Source organism: Vombatus ursinus, unplaced genomic scaffold, assembly GCF_900497805.2.
Source record: "Vombatus ursinus unplaced genomic scaffold, bare-nosed wombat genome assembly UNPS02014830.1, whole genome shotgun sequence".
NCBI classification, from domain to species: domain Eukaryota; kingdom Metazoa; phylum Chordata; class Mammalia; order Diprotodontia; family Vombatidae; genus Vombatus; species Vombatus ursinus.
In genome coordinates, this window is record NW_020954608.1 from 50931855 (window position 1) to 50949640 (window position 17786).

General features: G+C 35.3%; 1 protein-coding gene across 1 annotated transcript in view; it reads right to left on the reverse strand.

The window, feature by feature from the left end:
* Positions 1-4084: 4084 nt before the first annotated feature.
* RIMKLB (ribosomal modification protein rimK like family member B) overlaps positions 4085-17786 on the reverse strand; it is a 68050-nt gene continuing 54348 nt past the window's right edge. The window contains exons 4-6 of the mRNA XM_027838657.1: positions 17576-17662; positions 11668-11871; positions 4085-5526 (exon numbers count right to left, since the gene is read on the reverse strand). Of these exons, the coding sequence (XP_027694458.1) occupies positions 5063-5526; positions 11668-11871; positions 17576-17662 (755 nt within the window). The 3' untranslated portion in view covers positions 4085-5062. The remainder of the gene's footprint in view (positions 5527-11667; positions 11872-17575; positions 17663-17786) is intronic.

The following is a 17786-nucleotide window of genomic DNA, read 5'->3' on the forward strand; positions in this document are numbered from 1 at the left end:
TGTCCCATCCCACCCCCCCCACTTCCCCAAGCTACCTCCCCCAAATCCTGTGACTTTTTTATCTTTAATTTTATAGGATCATTTGAAGACAGGAAATTACAATTTTTTCTTTGTTAACATGAGCGCCAGAGAAATTCTTAGTAGTAAAGATTAGTACTTAAATTACTTTGTAACTAGTTACTTTCTATTATCTTTTTATTTCTCAATTATTCCTGTTCAGCTTTATAATAATGTCATGAAAATCAAAGTGCTACAAGGACTAGCTAAATGCTATGGTAAAAAGTGTAACATTTAGCCTAATTCCTAATTTTACCTTTTCAAAACTCTAGTTTTCCATACCTGTCAACTCTTAATTGATGTCTTTATACTGTGAGCTCACTGTGTACTTGGAACACCAACCCCTGTAAAAGCTTAAGCCAGAGTAGCACAATGGAAGAAACAAACAAACCCAAAACAAAAACAAAGCCAAAAAATCCCCCCCACATTCTAAAATACCCAAATACAGACACATATATCTATGCCTCTCAACAGCCTCCCCCAAGAATGTTATGTACTCATCCCAACCAGTTCTAAAGTTTACCCAAATGGGGAAATTAAATAAGAAATTTTATAGATACGCTTATGCATTCTTTTTTTCCTCCTAAATCACAGTCAGAATCTCTATAAACCAATATTTTTTCTTAAAATGAAACGGGGAAGGGAAGAAGAGAGGGAGGATGGGAAAGGGTAAGTCAGAATATAGGCTGGTGATCAGAAGCAAGCAGAAAGAGTCAAATTACCTGCCAGCAGGCTGGGGCTCTGCATGGATCCAGGCTGCTGCATTTACCATTATACGAGCTGCATTATTGGGGGAAGGGAAGTTTAAAAAGGCATTGACCCCGAAAGTTCTCAAAACTTCTCACTCATCATCAGGAAGGGGGAAGGAGGAAATTTTTTTCTCTGGGTTTTTTTTTTTTGGCTCCGGAAAAGGCTGGCAAAGAACAGTAACAGTGGAAACAGTTAGAATATTTCTTTAAAAACAATACAAAAAACAAAAAATAAAACACTAAAGAAATAAAAAGCCAAGTTTTCATTAATATAAGAAGGTCTAACACTAAAGTTAGGCACCCTCCCCAAAACAGTATACCAACAGGACTTTGGTAAAAGAAATAAAATACCACACAAAAAAGCCCAAAACAAAATTAAAAGCAATTCAAGTCAAATCTGGAAGAGGACTAGGAGATTCCAACAGCAGATTTTTGTCTACTACTGAGACACTCCAAAATCCAAGCTTCAAAGACGCTTAACATACTTTAAATAAAACATTTATTTTTTTAAAAGAAAGAAAAAGGAGTGAATCTGGTTATAAATCCTGCAATATATTACTTCTTAAAATCCTAGAACAATGAAATCAAATTTTAAATAAAATAAAAAACAGTAGCAGCAGAGGTTACCTGTCTGAGCACCTACATTTCCTTAGGGAGGAGGGGATCGTGTCTCACCAGCCACATAGCCCATAAACCTTCTCAAAAAGAGTGAGCCAGGAAAAAAATAATGTAACACGAGATTTGATTTTACAGTCTCCCTAAGCCCTCCCAAAGCCCCAAACTGGGGTTTTACTCTTAAGTGAGTAAAACAACTTTTTGTTTACCCTTTTTTTTTCCTTTTTTTTTTTCATTGGGAAGAGTAGGGGAGTTGATTTGGAAAGTCAGTGATTTCACACGATGCCTTCTCAAAGTCTGATGGAGTGCTTGATGAAAGCATGTCTCTGCGGATTTTTTTCCCCAAAGACTCAAATGTTCCAAAGCTGTTTCTTGAGCAGATAGCATGCACACAAAGATTTCAAAGTTGGGTGAAGGAAAAGCCAGCAGAAATGACTAAGCAGCTTGTGAGCATCAAAAAATTTTTTTAAAATGGGGAAAAAATAAAATGGAATCGTCCATAGCATGTGTGCATGTGTACAGTCCAACTTCCATCATGTACAAGATGAGGAAACGATCCAGAAAATTTAAAAAAAAATACAGTATTAAAAATGTACAAGTGTGACAAGCTACAAAGCTGTACAAACAATTCAAACTCTGACATGATTATAGTTACACATATAATGACATACATTTCTACCTCTCCAAACAGTAATGAGGTTTATACAAAAGGCATTACAAATACAAAAAGTAAACTTAGTTTTAACTTAAACATAAATATTTGTAAAAGTCTCATTTGGCTCTTTCAAGAAGACTTAACTTTTCTCTTACCTCTATTTAATGAAGGTATAGAGGAAAACAGCTAGGCTTTTACTGCTCTTTTCACTCTAACATGTGAACTTCCAAATCATAACAAGGTTGGTGAAATCTATAGTTTAGAACAGTATGATTTCGTAAAAATAGTTTATCAAAGTATAAATAAACTAGTGATGGAATGACTTCAGATATCTCCTCTTACTTTGCATGTGGATGACCTGCTGTAAGTATGTAAGTGTAAATGACATTAAATTAATTTCCCCTATTCCCTCCCTTTCCAAACACCAAATCCTAAGGTTCTTTCCCTTTATTGTCAAAGGGAAAAAGTGTTTACTTGTACACATCTGTGTACATACATAACACACACACGCATATAGACACATTCCAGGTGTATCTGTCATACAGAGATGTTCTTTACATGAAAAGATTTGGGGTAAATGCAACTAAGCACATGCTTTCTCCTTTCTTGATTTTTTTACTTCTCTTCACCAAACAATGTACTGGAACCATCAATGTAACAGAATTCAATCAGAGTACCATCTGACATGTGATCATTTTCTGTTTATGGCTAACAAGTGTATGAAGTTATACACAGAGTACTCTGCCTATAAGCCAAATTATCTGAATGTGATTTAGAATATCCTAAGTTTCATGATAAATTTCTTCTAAATATAGCACCTTCTACTATGAAGTCAGACACTGGCACAATTAGAGTTACTATTATATTTATCAACAGTTAACCTTCTACTGAATTTTAATATTATTTAATTCTATTTAAAATCTATTTTTGTTACATTCCTTTTTAAAATGAAATAAAAAATCCTATACAAATAAGCATGATCAAACCTCTGTTACAACAGGTTAATACCGATCTTTCTTTTTATTGCCTTGAAGTCTCTCTAGTAGTATCCATGAGGTTATGTTTAAGGTCCACATGAAGGTAAACAGCACTGGAGAAGCAAAGAAGTGGCTCAAAGAAAAACTGCAGAGGATTGTAGGGGAGATGGTACTTGCTCTTTTAAGAATCCTGCGGAAGTTGGCAGCATTTCCATTTCTCTCTCATATTTACTCCAACACCTCTTTGGGATACCTTTATCCTTGTTCATTATTGCTGTTGCTGTTGTTTGTGTATGTGTGTGTTTATGTGTACTGACACCACTTTCAGTTTCAGGGCTTTACAGATTTAGTGGGCAAGGGAGAAAAAATAGTAGGGAAAGCTGATGATGTTATAATGAGACCCAATTATAACTGACCCAATGCTGCTATCTTCATTTTTCTTCTTCCCTCCCATCCTTCCCTCCAAACCCCATTGAGTAGAAGGGGGAAAATGCCTGGCCAAGAGAGTGGACAAAAAGCATGTGGCCCTGAAAGGTCAACAACTAAGGAAAGAAATCAACTGACACAAAATAAAATACACACACAGACCTGTGAAGTTATCTATTTCTCATTGTGGCTTCAAGTGGTTGCTCCCTCCCAACCCCCTCATGAAGTCTAGTTCTTAAAAAACCTCATGTTCTGTTACCTTCAAGTCAAAAGCTATATGTTTCCCTTCAGATCCCATTGACTTTATCTGTTTTTCTCACTTAACATCGCTTAACGTAGAAGAAAACAAACCCCATCAGCCACATCGCCCCCAAACACACACACACACACACACACACACACACTCTCTCTCTCTCTCTCTCTCTAAAATGTGGATGCAAGTAAATAACACTGGCATCAAAATAGATTCAAGAGCTTAAAGCAGCTCTAATTTTCCCAAATATAAATTATTTCTCTATCCTCACCTTAATGCACCCAACCACCATTGAAAGACAAAACAAAAGGAAAAAAAGGAAAGGAAAAAAGAATAATAAAGATGCACAGGCTTCAATTCAGTGTCTTGTTAACAAAAGGTAGCGTTTTCTTCACTTTGGCCATTGTTAAAGATGCAGGCATAGAGCAGGGAATATTGGACGAGCATGTATTAAAAAAAATGCAACATTAACATAGTATATAGCTTCCAAAAGACTAAAACACTAACAAATACAAGGCAATGCACATATTTTTAAACTAGTGTAAGTTTTTCCACATTCGATTAAATGTTACTTTGTACACCAAACATTGCAACGCTGTTCATCTATCTTCCATTATGAAAACATGCCATTTCTGTCATTAAAAAACGTTTTTACAGATCACATCTATCTTGCCCTCCCATCTACTATGAAAAACAAAATCCAACCATAAAATATAAAGCACCCATATTAAAACTGTTCTGGATGGTTTGTAAAGACATATGGACATAGAATTGGATACTAAAATGGCAGAAATTTCAGTTTTGTATATTAAAAGGCTTCTTTAATTTTTGATGTTCCCTCTGACCCATTTCTAATAAATGATCTCAAAAGAGGGGAATTATGGTCTGCAGTAAAGTGTTGACTTTCCAAACACAAAAGATATAAGGAGTTGTGCAAGAATCTTACATCCCCTCTTCTCTGGCCCTTTATAATATAAGCACATTCATTTTGAAGGTTATTTTAAAAGGTTAACAATAGTGAAGGAATTATCTACTTGAGCCTGAAGACCTTATACCCACTTTTCTGCCTTATTAATTGAGATGGTAAAATTCCATTGAATGGTTCTGCAGTATTAAAAAATGGAGGATAGCAGTGACTGAAAAACATAGGTTTTTCCTTTTCTCTCTTTGTTCTCTTATCTGACCTGGCTCAGTTTCCCCTCCAGCTCCCTGAGCTTCTCTCATAAACAGCATTGCAAGTTGGTTTCAAAAAAGGAAGGAAAAAAAGGAAAAAAAAAGAGAGAGAGAAAGATTTACAAGGGCTTTGTTCGTTAATTATTTACAGGTGGAGTCACTCCACCAGGAGTTTGATTTCATTGGCTAGCAGCTGGTTCATGTTGAACAGCCCCCCTGGGAGCTTGGTGAGTAGCTCCCTCTCCGTGGTTTCAGGGTCGCTGTCGACAGAGCTGGAGCTTGCGCTCATGTTGTCGACAGCAGTGCTGGCTGGGGGGCCCAGCTCTGGCTCACTAGTCTCGCTGGCCGTGGACACCACGGAGAGCAGGGACATGCGCCGTGTGAGCCGGCCAGGGGGCAGGAGGGAGGTGGCATAGTCCGCTATCATACCAGCTACGTCTAGATTACAAGCCTTATCAAAGGCGATGAAACCTACATTTGCATTGGCCTCGCAGACGCAGAATGAGCCGTCATCTTTCATCAGTAGGTCAATGCCGCACACATCCATTCCCAAGATGTTTGACACCTGGATGGCAAGCTGTTTTCCTTGTTCACTCAGTGAGCACATCATTCCCACACCACCTAAGAAAGACAAAGCCACATGGGTAGATATAAACATGACTGAATTTTCTCAAATGAACAGAACAAAACATATCAAGCTCTACATTTTCTTGATATTACTAGTCTTCTTAGACTCTCTTGAATCAAATTAAACCAAATGGGTCCTAACTCCCATTCTTTTTTTTTTTAAGTGACTTGCCCAGGGTCACACAGCTAGTGTTGTCTCAAGTGCTTGAAGCCGAATTTGAACTCATGTCCTCCAGACTCCAGAGCTGGTGCTCTATCCACTGTGCCACCTAGCTGTCCCTTTTCTTTCTTTTTAGAGACATAAAACCAGAATCCTAAATTCAAGCTATTTATTCATGAACGATCCTCTAACCCAGCCTTCTAGAGCTAAGGAGTGAAGTCCAAAAAGGCTACATTCTATTCTATTCTGTTTTATTCTATTTAAGCCCTTCCTTTTACCACTTAGAAAGTCATACTTGATAGCTCAGTTGGAAACAATATTGACATTTTCTAAGTGCTGTCTTACTGTCTCTTGGTGCTATCGTGGATGTCTAATTTTGGGCATGTTTAACGAAAGAGATGATAAGCTCCTACATACAAAAATATAACGTGTCAGCTAATGGAGCCTAAAACTTCACCCAAGACTTTTGGGACACACTGTATTTATACAGGGGTGGTAACAAAGAACTGGAAACTAAGGGAATACTCTCAGCTGAGAAAGGTTGAACAAATTACAATATATGAATGTAATAGAATATTACTGTGTTGTAAGAAATAATAAACAGGACTAATTCAGAGAAACCTGAAAGATTTTCGTGAACTGATACAGAGTAAAGGCAACAGAATCAGGAGAACACTAAACACAACATTGTAAAGACAAACAACTTTGAAAGATTTAAAAACTGAGTGGCATAATGATCAACAACCATTTCAGAAGATAAAGCAAACTACTCACTCTCCAGAAAGAGAGGTAATGGACTCAGGGTGTAGAATGTAGAATATATATTTTGGACATCACCAATGTAAGAATTCATTTGGCTTGACTATGCATATTTGTTACAAAGGTATTGTTTTTGTTTTTCTTTTTTAATGGGTTGGGGGAAGGTATGAGGGAGAGAAAATAAATTTTTGCTAATTCAAAAAATTAAATTAAAAAAGATAATGGCTTCCATTTTGTATATGTTCAGTTTGAAATGTTTATGAAATATCTAAGTGGAAATATATAGCAGTAGAAAGATAGTGATATTTGACTACAGCCCCAGAGAAAGCCAGGTACTAGATTTGCAGACTTGAGAGTCAGTTTCCTCATCTGTAAAATAAGAAGGGTGAGCTAAATAACCACTAAGGTTACTTCCAAATCCAAAGCCTATGATCCTATTCCAAACAAATCTTAACTTAGCCTTGATTAGGATGCATATACAGTGTTCAGCAAATATAGTTTTCATCCAGAAATCACCCAGGCATAATTTAAATTTATGGCCAGAGTTGTGATTTTATTGATGAGGATCCCTCCCCTTTGAGGAAATTCCTACTAACACAGATCAGTTACTGCTTTGGAACTTATAATTTTAGAGAACCGCAGAGGGTACTAAGAAGTTCAATGATTGTCCAGAGTCACACACAGCAAGTATGTATCACAGACAAGACTTGAATTCAGATCTTCCAGATTCTGAGACGAATTCTCTAGTCAGTCAATAAGCACCTACTATATGCGAGGCATTATGATTAGTGGAGGGATACAAAAAGAGACAAAAAACAGTCCCTACCCTCAAGGAGCTCACAAACTAATTTTTTTTGAGGCTATACATGTATGATCATATTAAACATATTTCTGGGGCAGCTAGGTGGCACAGTGGATAGAGCACAGGCCCTGAAGTCAGGAGGACCTGAGTTCAAATCTGACCTCAGACAAAAACACTTGACACAAACATATTTCCACATTAGTCATGTTGTGAAAGAAGAATCAGAACAAGAAGGAAAAACCATGAGAAAGAAAAAAAAAAACAACGAAAGATAAAATAGTATGCTTCCATCTGCATTCAGACTCCATTGTTCTTTCTCTGGACATGGATAGTATTTTCCATGAGTCTGAATTGTCTTAGATCATTGCATTGCTCAGAAGAGCTATGTCTAACAAAGTTGGTCACCACACAGTGCTGCTGTTACTATGTACAGTGTTCTCATACTGCTCACTTCCCTCAGCATCAGTTCATGCAAGTCTTTCCAGGTTTTTCCTGAAATCGGCCAGCTCACATTCATATTGTACAACTTGTTCTTCCCCACTTGATGGGCACTGCCTCAATTTCCAATTCTTTGTCACCACAAAAAGAGCAGCAATAAATATTTTTGTACATGTGGATCCTTTTCTCTTTATGATCTCTTTGGGATACAGACCTAGTAGTAGTATTGCTGGATCAAAGGGTATGCATAGTTTTATAGCACTTTGGACATAGTTCCAAATTGTTCTCCAGAATGGTTGGATCAGTTCACAACTCCACCAACAATGCATCAGTGTTTCAATTTTCCCACATCTTCAACATTTATCATTTTCCTGTTTTGTCATGTTAGCTAATCTGATAGGTGTGATGTGGTACCTCAGAGTTATTTTGATTTGCCTTTGTCTAATCAGTAGTGATTTAGAGCATTTTTTCATATGATATACATAGCTTTAATTTTTTCATCTGAAAACTGCCTGTATATATCGTTTGACCATTTATCAATTGGGGAATGATTTGTATTGTTATAAAGTTGACTCAGTTCTCTATATATTTTAGAAATGAGGCCTTTATCAGAGATTCTGGATGTAAAAATTATTTACCAGTTTTCTGCTCCCCTTCTAATTTTGGTTGCACTGGCTTTGTTTGTGCAAAAATTTTAATTTAATGTAATCAGAATTGTCCATTTTGCATTTCATAAATTTCTCTATCTTGTTTGGTCAAAAATTCTTCCCTTCTCCACAGATCTGACAGGTAAACTATTTCTTGCTTTCCTAATTTGCTTATAGTCTCACCCTTTATGTCTAAATTCTGTACCCATTTTGACCTTATCTTGGTATATAGTGTAAGATGTTGGTCTATGTCTAGTTTATGCCATACTGTTTCAGTTTTTACAGCAGTTTCTGTCAAACAGTGAGTTCTCATCCCACAAGCCGGAGTCTTTGGGTTTATTGAACAGTAGATTACTATAGTCATTGACTATTGTGTCTTGTGTACCTAACCTATTTCACTGATCCACCACTCTATTTCTTAGCCAGTATGAAGTAGTTTTGATGATTGCTGCTTTATAATACAGTTTTAAATTTGGTATGGCTAGGCCACCTTCCCTTGCATTTCTTTTCATTAATTCTCTTGATATTCTGGACTATTTGTTCTTCCAGATGAATCTGTTATTATTTTTTCTAGCTCTATAAAATAATTTTGGTAGTTTGATTGGTATGGCACTGAAAAAGTAAATTAATTTAGGTAGAATTGTCATTTTTATTATATTAGCTAGGTCTACCCATGAGCAACTGATACTCTTCCAATTACTTATATTTGTGTGAAAAGTGTTTTGTAATTATGTGCATATAGCTCCTGGGTTTGTCTTGGAAGGTAGAATCCCAAATATTTTATATTGTCTACAGTTACTTTAAATGGAATTTCTCTTTCTATCTCTTGCTGCTGGGCTTTGTTAGTAACATATAGAAAGGCCAATGATTTATGTGGGTTTATTTTATATCCTGCAACGTTGCTAAAGTTGTTAATTATTTCAAGTAATTTTTTACTTGATTCTCTAGGATTCTCTAAGTATACCATCATGTCATCTGCAAAGAATGATAGTTTTGTTTCCTCATTGCCTATTCTGATTCCTTCCATTCATTTCTAGTACAATATTGTATAACAATGGTGATAATGGACATCTTTGTTTCACCCCTGATCTTAATGGAAATGCTTCTAACCCAGTATATATAATGTTTGCTGATGGTTTTAGATAGATGCTACTTGTCATTTTAAGGAAAACTCCATTGATTCCTATGCTCTCCAGTGTTTTTAATAGGAATAGGTGTTGTATCTTGTCAAAAGCTTTTTCTGCATTGATTGAGATAATCATATGATTTCTGTTAATTTTGTTATTGATATGGTTAATTATGTTGATAGTTTTCCTAATATTGAACCAGCCCTGCACTCCTGGTATAAATCCCACCTGGTTATAGTGTATTAACCTCGAGATAAGTTGCTGTAATCTCTTGGCTAATATTTAAAATTTTTGCATCTATATTCATTAGGGAAATTAACCTCTAATATTTTTTCTGTTTTGGCTCTTCCCAGTTTAGGTATCAGCACTGTATTTGTACATTAAAAGAATTTGGTAGTACTCCGCCTTTGCCTATTTTTCCAAATAGTTTATATAATATTGTAATTAATTGTTCTTTCAATGTTTGATAGAATTCACTTGTCAATCTGGCCCTGGAGATTTTTTTCTTAGGGAGCTCACTGATGGCTTGTTCAGTTTCTTTTCCTAAAATGGGATTATTTAAGTATTTTATTTCTTCTTCTGTTAATCTGGGCAATTTATATTTTTGTAAATATTTATCCATTTCACTTAGACTGTTAGACTTATTGGCATACAATTGGGCAAAATAGCTCCTAATTATTGTTTTAATTTCCTCTTCATTGGTGGTAAATTCACCCTTTTTGTTTTTGATACTGGTAATTTGTTTTTTTCCTTTCCTTTCTTTAATCAAATTAACCAAAAGTTTATCTTTTTATTGGTTTTTTTCATAAAACCAGCTCTTAGTTTTATTTATTAGTTCAATACTTTTCTTAATTCCATTTTCTTAATCTCTCCTTTGATTTTTAGAATTTCTAGTTTGGTATTTAATTGGAGATTTTTAATTTGTTCATTTTCTAGCTTTTTTTGTTGCATACCTAATTCATTGATCTCTTTTTTCTCTATTGTATTCATGTAAACATTTAGAGATATAAAATTTCTCCTAAGAACTGGTTTGGCTGCATCCCATAAGTTTTGGTATGTTGTCTCATTATTGTCATTCTCTTGGATGAAGTTACTGATTGTTTCTATGATTTGCTGTTTCACCCACTCATTCTTTAGGATTAGATTATTAATTTTTAATTAATTTTTAGTCACAACCCAATTTTAATACTGTATGTTTTTTTGCGGTTGAATATACACTATTGACATTAAAAATGAATGCTGTCTATTTGAGAATAATTTACATACACATTAGCAGACCTGTATTGTAGAAAGAACTCTGAATTTGGAATGTGAGGAACTGGGTCCAAATCCCAATTCAGCATTTCACTGCCTGTGTTAACTCGGATACATCATGGTATTCCTCTGGATCCCAATTTCCCGATTTGTAAAAAATGAAGGGTTTTGATTATATGATCTCTAGGATCTCTTTGAGTTATAAATCCTATATTCTTATGTAAGCAATGAACTCATTATGTATACAGCATAAAAATAAGAGTGAAAAAATGTCTTTCCCCTAAATGCTACTGGCCAAGGTTATAACTGCAGAGCTTCCAATGGAGGAGCTACCTCTGCCTCCCCTTAATCTTTCCTCCTTCCTACCAAACCACAAGACAATAGAGGGTCTGGGGGGCCCTGCAGAGGTGTAGAAGTTTGGGACTGAGGAAGGGAGACCGAAAACATCCTTGTCAGCTCCATTGTAATATTTGCACCAGGTTCCTGACTGAAGGAAAGATCCAGTTCAAATATTTATGATATTGTTTACAAATTAGAAATGGAAAACTGATAGTTCAATGAACATTTCCACTGCTCCAAAAATAACTCAAAAGATACACCCTATTTAATAGCAGGCTTATAGTACTATCATCATATTTAGGATTCTAGATCTTAGAATCTGTAGCAAGGATCATAAAGTCCCCTTACAAATCCCCTTACTTACAAATGAAGAAACTGAGACTCAATGGGTTTGAGTGACTTGTCCGAGGTCACGTAGCTATTGTCAGGAACTGAACCCAGGTCCTCTGAATCCATATCCTGTACTCCTTCTATTACATTATGTTGCTCTATACAGGTGTACAATATTATTACTTGTAACTTACAAAATAAAAAAAATTGCTTTCAATAAGTGCCCATTGGAACAGCTACACTATACGTTTCTGTAATGTGTCAATGTACTGTTTATACCTAGTGAGCAGTTGCTTTGCATCCTTCCATCAGTTGAACAGCGCAGCATAGTGCCAACTACACGGCCTCCCACCACAATGACACGCACATCCCGGCCATGAGATTCCTTTATATACTTCTGGAATAGGTATGGAGCTTCATGGCGAATAAGATGGCTTAGGTCAGCCAAGTGGTGCTTATCTCGAGCCAGGAAAACAGCTTTACCTTAAGAAGGAAAAAAAAGGATGCTAAAAGTAATGGTATTATGGACAATTTATAATTATCTTATGTCTCTTTTTTGGCACCCTTTTCCCCAACACCTAAGGTTTAAAATACCATGATACTTAAAATCAATAATATTTTAGTTTTTCATAATGAATTATCATGATCATTCAGTGAAGTCTTAAAGTAATACTCTGCAGGAAAATGGGAACAAGAAAGGATTGAAGGACACATTTCCATTTCACTTTAACTATATTAAAATGTTTCTTGAGAATAGTGGTGATAATAAACAAAACACTTGATATGTATCATATCATTTGACCTCCACAACATTCCTTTTGGGGGTAGATGTTATTTACTATAATCAAAGTTTTAGTTTTAAAAAATCATCTAAGGATTCCAGATGATCTTGCAGAATTTGCCTTCTTTTCTTTGAAACCTAACTTCTTCTAAAAAGAGACTGAGACTCTTCCCATACTAGGCTTCTATTTTGGGATCCTACCCTTTCCTCCTCCACTATTGCTCCAAAGCCATCTGAATGCATTTCTGTCACAACAACCTTAATTTCACATTCTTTGGTATCTCTGGTAGGCAGAGGCAGAGCCTTCTTTACTAAAAACAATCAGGAATAACATGATCTTTCAGAAAGGGACATTTTGATTCCTTCAATAATATAATCAAAATAACTGTTAAGATAGCTTTTAGCAATGAAAAGGGGAAAACTGGGAGAGAAACTTGGCCTTTAAAGAAAAGGATATATAGTCCAGCTGACAACAATACCTGATTACCTTTGGCAGGTTTGTCTCTATAGCTATTTCCCTTGCTCTAATTCCATATTGCCAGTTCCTAACTTACAAAAATGTTGTGCTCCAAAAGTTCATTTATAAAATGGCCATTTGGAACTACGAACACAATTTCCCACAGAAGCAATGTAAATAAATGGTGAGATTTCTAAGTTAACTTAGGAAATGTCATTTAATCCATTTAGCTTGTGGCACCATAAAATGTAAAAGGTGCCTCAGTTTCCATGAAAAACAGTTGGGCTGACAAGGCATATCAACTCTAAGACAGACTTTACTTAACCTAACCAAAACACATACAATGGATTTATATTAGAGTCCATGAGGGGGCAGCTAGTTGGCATGGTGGATAGAGCACCGGACCTGGAGTTAGGAGGACCTGAGTTCAAATCTGGCCTCAGACACATAACACTTACCAGCTGTGTGACTTGGGGCAAGTCACTTAACCCCAATTGCTTCACACAAAAAAAAAAAGAAAGAAAGAAAAAGAGAATTTGGAACTTAAAACTGTAAAATAAACAAGTGAAAAATTGTGGACATGTAATTGGAAAAAATAAAGATTTAAAAAAAAATATTAGAGTCCATGAACAGTAAAGACAATGGCTCTTCTCTTCGTGAGAATCAAATTCCAATTCTTTTGGCTTAATATTTTCACCACTTAAATTCTGACATTCAAAAGGTAACTTCAAAGCATTTTTAAAGGAAAATGAAAAAGCAGTATGAAAACCAGTACAATCCAACCCAAAGAGCATTTTTGAAGTACCTACTATGTGTAAGGCATGGAGGATACTGATAAAAAGTGTTGCGTTTACATGAAATAAACAGATAACATATTCAATAATGGAGGGAGGAGATGAAACATTAACAGCTAGAAGGATCAGAATAGGCTTCCTTTGGGTTAGGGGTTTCCAAGCTTGTCAAGGGGGCAAGCTTCTTTGTATGGGTAATATATTATAAATAACATATATTATAGTAGTTGTGAAAAAAGAAAATTGTGCAATGGAGAGAGAACAAGGTAGAGTGGGAAAAAAATGTGAGTGTTATAATATATCTAAACATTTTGGAAGAGGCAATAGAAGGAATAACTCTCTAACTGAAACCAAATAAATGCGCTTTGGATATAAAATCCTTTCCATACCTAGCTAGGAAAAAAAAGGTGACAAAGACTCAGTGAAGGATGAACTAATCATAACTGTAAAAACCAGAAACTTTGAATTGATTTTCAGTCAGTGAAGTTATAAAATCTTTGGTGTACTATTGAAAAAACATATCCCATTCTTACTAAATGTGCCTTAATTCCATTTATAACAACTTATTTTTGTGAAAATTCTAGTTATAATAACTTATCTTTGTAAAATCAGGATTTTCTGTCCTGTTCTCAAACAAATCCACAGGAAGAAACAAAATGGAAGCTGAACATATAATGCAGGTATCTCTTTCTAAAACTATACCAAGAATAAAACTTGTTGGTTGACAACAAACGGAATTAAGGGCCTCATCAATTTGCTTGTATTCTGACAAACATTTAACAACTTCATGATGTGAGAAAATGTTATATACTGTAACAAATTATATACTATAACAAATTAAGCACCTACTCTGTGCCTGGTACAGTGCTAAGTACTGTGGATACAAATAAGAAAGACAGTCCCTGCCCTCAAGGAGATACAATCTAACGGGAAGACAGCACAGAAGAGGAACCGAAAGTGGGAGCTGGGGTGTGGGGTGGAGCCAGGATAACAGGGAATACAAACCAAAGCAATGCAGCTGGCAAGATATGAAAAATTGGCTGGGCTTCTGAGGCCTCTTTATATTGAGGATTTGGGAGCAGTCATTTACTAAACAGAATTTTAGTATTTTTAGTAAATTTTAGAATTTACTAAACAGAATTTTCTTTATGAATCTATTTTATTTCTTACATACACATGCATGATAAAAATTAAAATTTAGTCACTTTCATGTTGAATAGGAAGTACGGCAATGTTTACTGAAAGCAAAGCTTTTAGAAACTCTCACCATGGATGATGGCACGTAAACCAAGTTTTGAAGAGTACTACAGATTCTAAGAGAAGGAAGAAAGGAGGTGATTCCAGATATGGGGGACAACTCATACAAAGAGCCAAAGGCAGGAGATGGAATGTAAAATTCTGGCTATTATAACTAATCTGACTGGAACAATGATTATTATCTAGCGGCTCATGAATCCTTTGGGGATTTGTAACAATGGCCCAAGGAATTCACGCTAAAAATTCTTCAATTGCACCTTTGAGCACTTAATAATTTCCACTGTTATGTTACAAATATATTTTTCTTTGGAACAGCAAAGCATGTACATTTTTGAAGCATTCCAGGTTTATTTCTATAGTGATTTGAAAATGCCATGATCATGAGCATGAGCACAATGATTTTGTGTTTTAGTTTGATCAGACCAAACTCTGACTGCTTCTGACTAATGACAAGCTCTTGTAGTTTCTCAATCTGTCAAATTGTTTTGAACTGTACAAATTGACTGGCATGCACATACCCTCATTTTCAAGAGAGTTTGCAAAAGACTCCTATCATATTCCACCACAAATTTGTGTGAGCAAGCATTTTCATTTTATTCTTGTTTTAAATCAAATATAGAAATAAACTTGATGTGGGACCATATTTAAGACTATGTTTATTAGGTACTGAGCCAAACATTGCAAACCTTTATTCAAATAATTCTAATGCCAGAATTAAATTACTATACAATTATTATATTATGTTAAGTGTTTTCCAAGATATAACTTAATTCATTAGAATGTTAGTTATATTTGATAAAATTTGTAGAACAAAAAATATATAAAGTTCTGCAGATGATATAAGCATATAAGGTCTTGCTGGATTATTTCTTTTAATTCTTTTACAATGTTGCAATAAAATCCATAATTATGATAAAAGTTTAAAATTTTTTGTTGAGTTTTTATAATTATGAACAGGATAGAATTTAAAATTAGAAAATTATGTAATATAAATTTAAATTTGGAACATTTGGGGGCCAGGGCAAAAGTTTTAACTGTAGTTATTGTATCTAAAAAATATTATGAACATCACTATAAATTACACTGGGGGTTCACAACATTTTTTATTTTTGTTAAAAGGGAACACTGGGACATTGGAACATTCCCCCTCCCAAACTGGGAACCAATGGACTATGACATCAATAACTATGTAAAAGGCAAGAATATGAAATAAGCCTGGAAGGGGCCAGACTGTGAAGGATTTTAGATGCCAAGCTTAAGAGTTTAAATTTTATCTTAAAGGAAATAGGGTACCACTGAAAGTTCCTGAGCTGAGAGATAAATATGGTCACACTTAAGATTATTTTGGCATCTGCGAACAAAATAGACTTTCTATGACAAAACAAGCCTGTTCTTAACAATTTCTTTTATCGAATGACTTAACAGGTGAAAACAAAAAGAAATGGCTATGCTTTTAATTTTTATTTGTTATAGGCATATCCTATAAAATGCTCTGATCAATATTTTGCAAGCACCTTATCAAGTGCGAGCAAGCTTCACTACAACATTCAGTCAGTTATCCAAGATCAAAATTGGATTGTCTGAGGTGATTTAAATTAGTGTGGTAGCTCCAGAGACATACCTGAACTTCCATCCGCTAAACACTACATGTATTACTTATAGCACAAGTGAAACTCTTGAGACCCTAACTGCCTATTAACACTATTTTTTCTTAACATTATATTTTCCCAGAACTAATTAACTTTAGGAGGAGTATGCATGGGTTATCAGCTAAATTTTTTAAAGGTAAATTTAAATATTACTCAATTCTAATGAACTTTATCAAGGGTCCACTATGTCACACAGGCAGTATGCTAGATTTGGGAATAAAAAGAGCTTGTAGTCTAGTAAAGATATGATATGACAGCCAGAAGCAGCCAGGTGGATCAGTGGATAAAGTACTTGGCCCAGAGTTAGGAAGACCTGGGTTCAAATCCCATCTCTGACACTTACTAGCTGTATAACTTGGGCAAGTCATTTAACATCAGTTGCCTCAGTTTCCTTCATTGTAAAGAGAGGATAATAATAGCACCACCTCCCAGGGTTGTCGTGAGGATCAAATGAGAGAACATGGAACCAGACTGTGGAGCTCTAGACTAAGCAGTCTGGCATTTACTGTCACTGAAAGTTTCTGAGAAATGAGACCTGTCTTCAGAGCTGTGCAATGGGAAAGACTACTCCTGTATAAGAGAGACAGAAGCAGGGAAAGGTAGAGTAGAAGCAGGTAGATCAGTCAGAAGGCTACCAGAATATTCCAGGAAAGGCAATGTGGGTCTGAATTAGGGTAACAGCACTGGAAATAAAAGAGGGAATGATTTTGAAAGAAGCAGTATCTTGGCAACTGCCTGGATATGGGATTCTCCACACCACAGCACCTTGCTTATTTCCAACCCACCCCAGTTTCCAGGTCCCGTTTATGTGTTGTTTTCCCTTTTAGAAAGTATAAGCAGCTTTAAGGTAGGGCTTGTCTTACTTATTTATATTTATATCCTCAGTGTTTTAGCACAGTGTCTGACACATGGTAAAGGCTTAATAATACTCCTGTTTAAAAGTAGTTTCATGATAATTTGTATTAATTATCAACTATACTTTATAAATATTAGCTATGCTATCTAATGGACTTTCCAATTCCCTTATATTGTGTCTTTCAGAATTCCTGTTTCAGAAACTGTTCCCTTCTTGACTTGATTCAAAGATTATTTCTTACTACTATGATCTAGTCATTATCTGGGAACATTTAGACAGAAAAAGAAAATATAACTGCTTCTATCTGATCAAGAAAAAAAAGCCCATTCCATAAACTCTCCCTCATTATTTCCCCTGTATGAACTGTGTGTCTGTCTGTGTCTCAGTTATACACACCTCTATGACCCCGTGTATTTTTCACCACCATAGGGAATTCCAATACTTCTGCTTCATCAATCATTTTAGCAAAATTTTCATGACCACCTGTTTAAAGAAAAGAAAACAAAACATAAAAAGAATGTTTCACGATTGTTCTCTTCTAAACTATTAAAAAAAAAGTCAATGGGGAAGCCTACTTTGATGATCAAAGGCATAGGATAAATTTTTA